Source organism: Palaemon carinicauda, chromosome 43 (genome assembly GCF_036898095.1).
Source record: "Palaemon carinicauda isolate YSFRI2023 chromosome 43, ASM3689809v2, whole genome shotgun sequence".
In the NCBI taxonomy this organism is placed as follows: domain Eukaryota; kingdom Metazoa; phylum Arthropoda; class Malacostraca; order Decapoda; family Palaemonidae; genus Palaemon; species Palaemon carinicauda.
This window is the reverse complement of record NC_090767.1, coordinates 20,133,542-20,136,041: the sequence shown is the minus strand read 5'-3', so window position 1 is coordinate 20,136,041 and position 2,500 is coordinate 20,133,542. Positions and strand designations below refer to the sequence as shown.

Genomic DNA, 2,500 nt, shown 5'->3' with positions numbered 1-2,500 from the left:
AAGTGCGAAGAGGAAGGAATGAGACTTCCACAACATATGAGTCTGCAACAACTACAGGATATGGGTCGCTCTTTTGGAACTAATAGTGAGTTAAGTATTTTAAATAGAATTGATAAGAGAGAGAGAGAGAGAGAGAGAGAGAGAGAGAGAGAGAGAGAGAATGTGGTTTAGAAAGAGATTTGCAGATTTCGGCAAAGTTGAAGGATATGGCAGTAACAATTGTGTTCCGTCTTCTCTGGAGCCACCCATCATCATTACAGAAACCGCTAAGGTTAAATAAAAAATCACTTTTACTTATGCACGCACACACACACACACACACACACATATATATATATATATATATATATGTGTGTGTGTGTGTGTGTGTGTTTGTATGTGTTTGTGTGTGTGTGTGTGTGTATTTGTGTGTGTTTGCGTGTGTGTTTAAATGATTATCAAAGTCACAGAGAATTTCTAGATTGGTAAAAAAAATAAAAATATGTATTAATTTTCCTTATATCGTTCATATTCATATTTGTTCCTTTCTTTTTCTCTCTTATTTCTTATGTTTCTTTTCAATTGTCTCCTTTCAAAGTTCGTTGGGTTGGTGTCTACGACGGGAAGTGGACGAGTGACGGATCTCTCGTCCCAGAAGACCTTTGGTGGGAAAGATACCGATCAGACCCTTCGAGGCGTTGTGGATACATTTACTGGGATTCTTCTTCTTCTTCTTACAAATTGTATCAATGGGATTGTTCAGTAAAGCTTTATGGTTATTGCCAGTTCCCGATGCCCTGAGAAGGACGACGTTCCTTCAACCTCCCCCTGATGATCATCTTTGATTTCAAGATATCTTTATGTTCATTTTAGTGTATTACTTTACATACATCCATCCACGGATGTATGGATGTATGAATATAACCTTCCATCACTATAATGTATCAATATATCCGCTTAACAATATATCCTAGCAGAGCATTAACAATTTTTTTTATTCTTTTTGAATCCTTAAGAAATATATTGATAATTCTGAATCAGAAATGAGGAAAATTTCAGACACGAACAAAATGTTTTAGAAATGTTAAGAAAATCAAAAGCAAGTGTTTACGGTGTTCCATGTACAGAGTAAATGTGTAATCATCTTTATGATTTTGTTGATAATATCGGTCTATAGGTCTGCTGGTCGGTTGCTTTGTTAGGTCACTGTATTTAGCTCTCTCTCTCTCTCTCTCTCTCTCTCTCTCCTAACTATTGCCTTTTGTGGCTATAAAACCCCTTGCTGGCAAAAAGCGTAAGGCACAAACTAAAAACAAAATAAAGGAGTAAAGTATGATTTCATAGACCCATAAAACTTATTCAAATTTCACTGTATATAATAAAAAAGAACATTGCAATAATTTTCTCTTCTAAAAGAATAATAGTGTAAATTCATTAATTACCACAAGTGACTTATTTAATCAATGATTTGAGAAAGAAAGAAAATCTAATTTTGGGAAATATAGAAAAGTGATCAGTGAGACTAACGGTCGACATCGGAAGAGGAAATACTTTCAACGCTTTGTTTAAATTATTATTATTATTATTATTATTATTATTATTATTATTGTTATTATTATTATTATTATTATTACGTACTCCAAAAGGAAAGCAGTTACTGTGTTTAGGTATTAGTTCTTAATTTGTTTTTAGATTGATCAAAAATTAAATTTCAATAATTTCGAGAGAGAGAGAGAGAGAGAGAGAGAGAGAGAGAGAGAGAGAGAGAGAGAGAGAGAAAAGTTCATTTAAGCTGGACATTTTTAAGTTGTAAGTAACGGAGTACATCCAAACTTTCTCTGAGTAATTCAAAGCGTTTGCAAGATTTTATAATTTTACTTGCTTATCTATGATGAGTTTAAGATACAGTAAGAGAAGATCTACTTATCTACCCCTAATCGATCCTTCATAACACTCTTGTGATTAGTGGTTCAATCTTAACAAGATATTGAGCTGCTGTTATATCATCTCTATATATGTCAACATTTATTACATAACGGTGTATCTTACCTCAAGAATGGTCTAGACCAAGGAACATTATTAAATACCTGGTAGTTAGTCAACTCTAGTTGTTTGCAATCAGGGCCAAAAAAGTCATAGGTGTTTCAACATCGTCCCAAACAATTTGTCTAACATAATTCATCCAAATAATTCTAAAAGGGATGAATTCATCTTTCATTTGACAACATAAGTTTTACGGGTATGAAACAGAAATTGAAACGAGGCAACATATCATTGGTTGAATTAAGGAGGACAGCTTTGATTGGTGAATTGGAAATGGGTGGTTAGTTTCAATAATAATAATAATAATAATAATAATAATAATAATAACAGGAAATATAAGAAAGGGAAGTCGGAAGCCCAGCCACTGTCCAGTGCTCACCAGCTGCCATTCATTTTCTGAATGATATTCAGAGGGAATTTTTTTCTAATATTTTATAAAAAAAGGTTGTGGCATCGAAAAAAAATGGAACAAAATTCT

At 33.2% G+C, this 2,500-nt stretch overlaps 1 protein-coding gene across 24 annotated transcripts in view; it reads left to right on the top strand.

Annotated features, from left to right (window-relative positions):
- Positions 1 to 967, top strand: part of LOC137633427 (uncharacterized) — a 257,530-nt gene extending 256,563 nt beyond the window's left edge. For all 24 annotated transcript variants that reach the window (XM_068365719.1, XM_068365705.1, XM_068365704.1 and 21 more), the window contains 2 exons: positions 1 to 85; positions 578 to 967. The exon at positions 1 to 85 is cut by the window's left edge and continues 92 nt beyond it. In XM_068365719.1, the coding sequence (XP_068221820.1) occupies positions 1 to 85; positions 578 to 780 (288 nt within the window). In that variant the 3' untranslated portion in view covers positions 781 to 967. The remainder of the gene's footprint in view (positions 86 to 577) is intronic.
- The last annotated feature ends 1,533 nt before the right edge of the window (positions 968 to 2,500 follow it).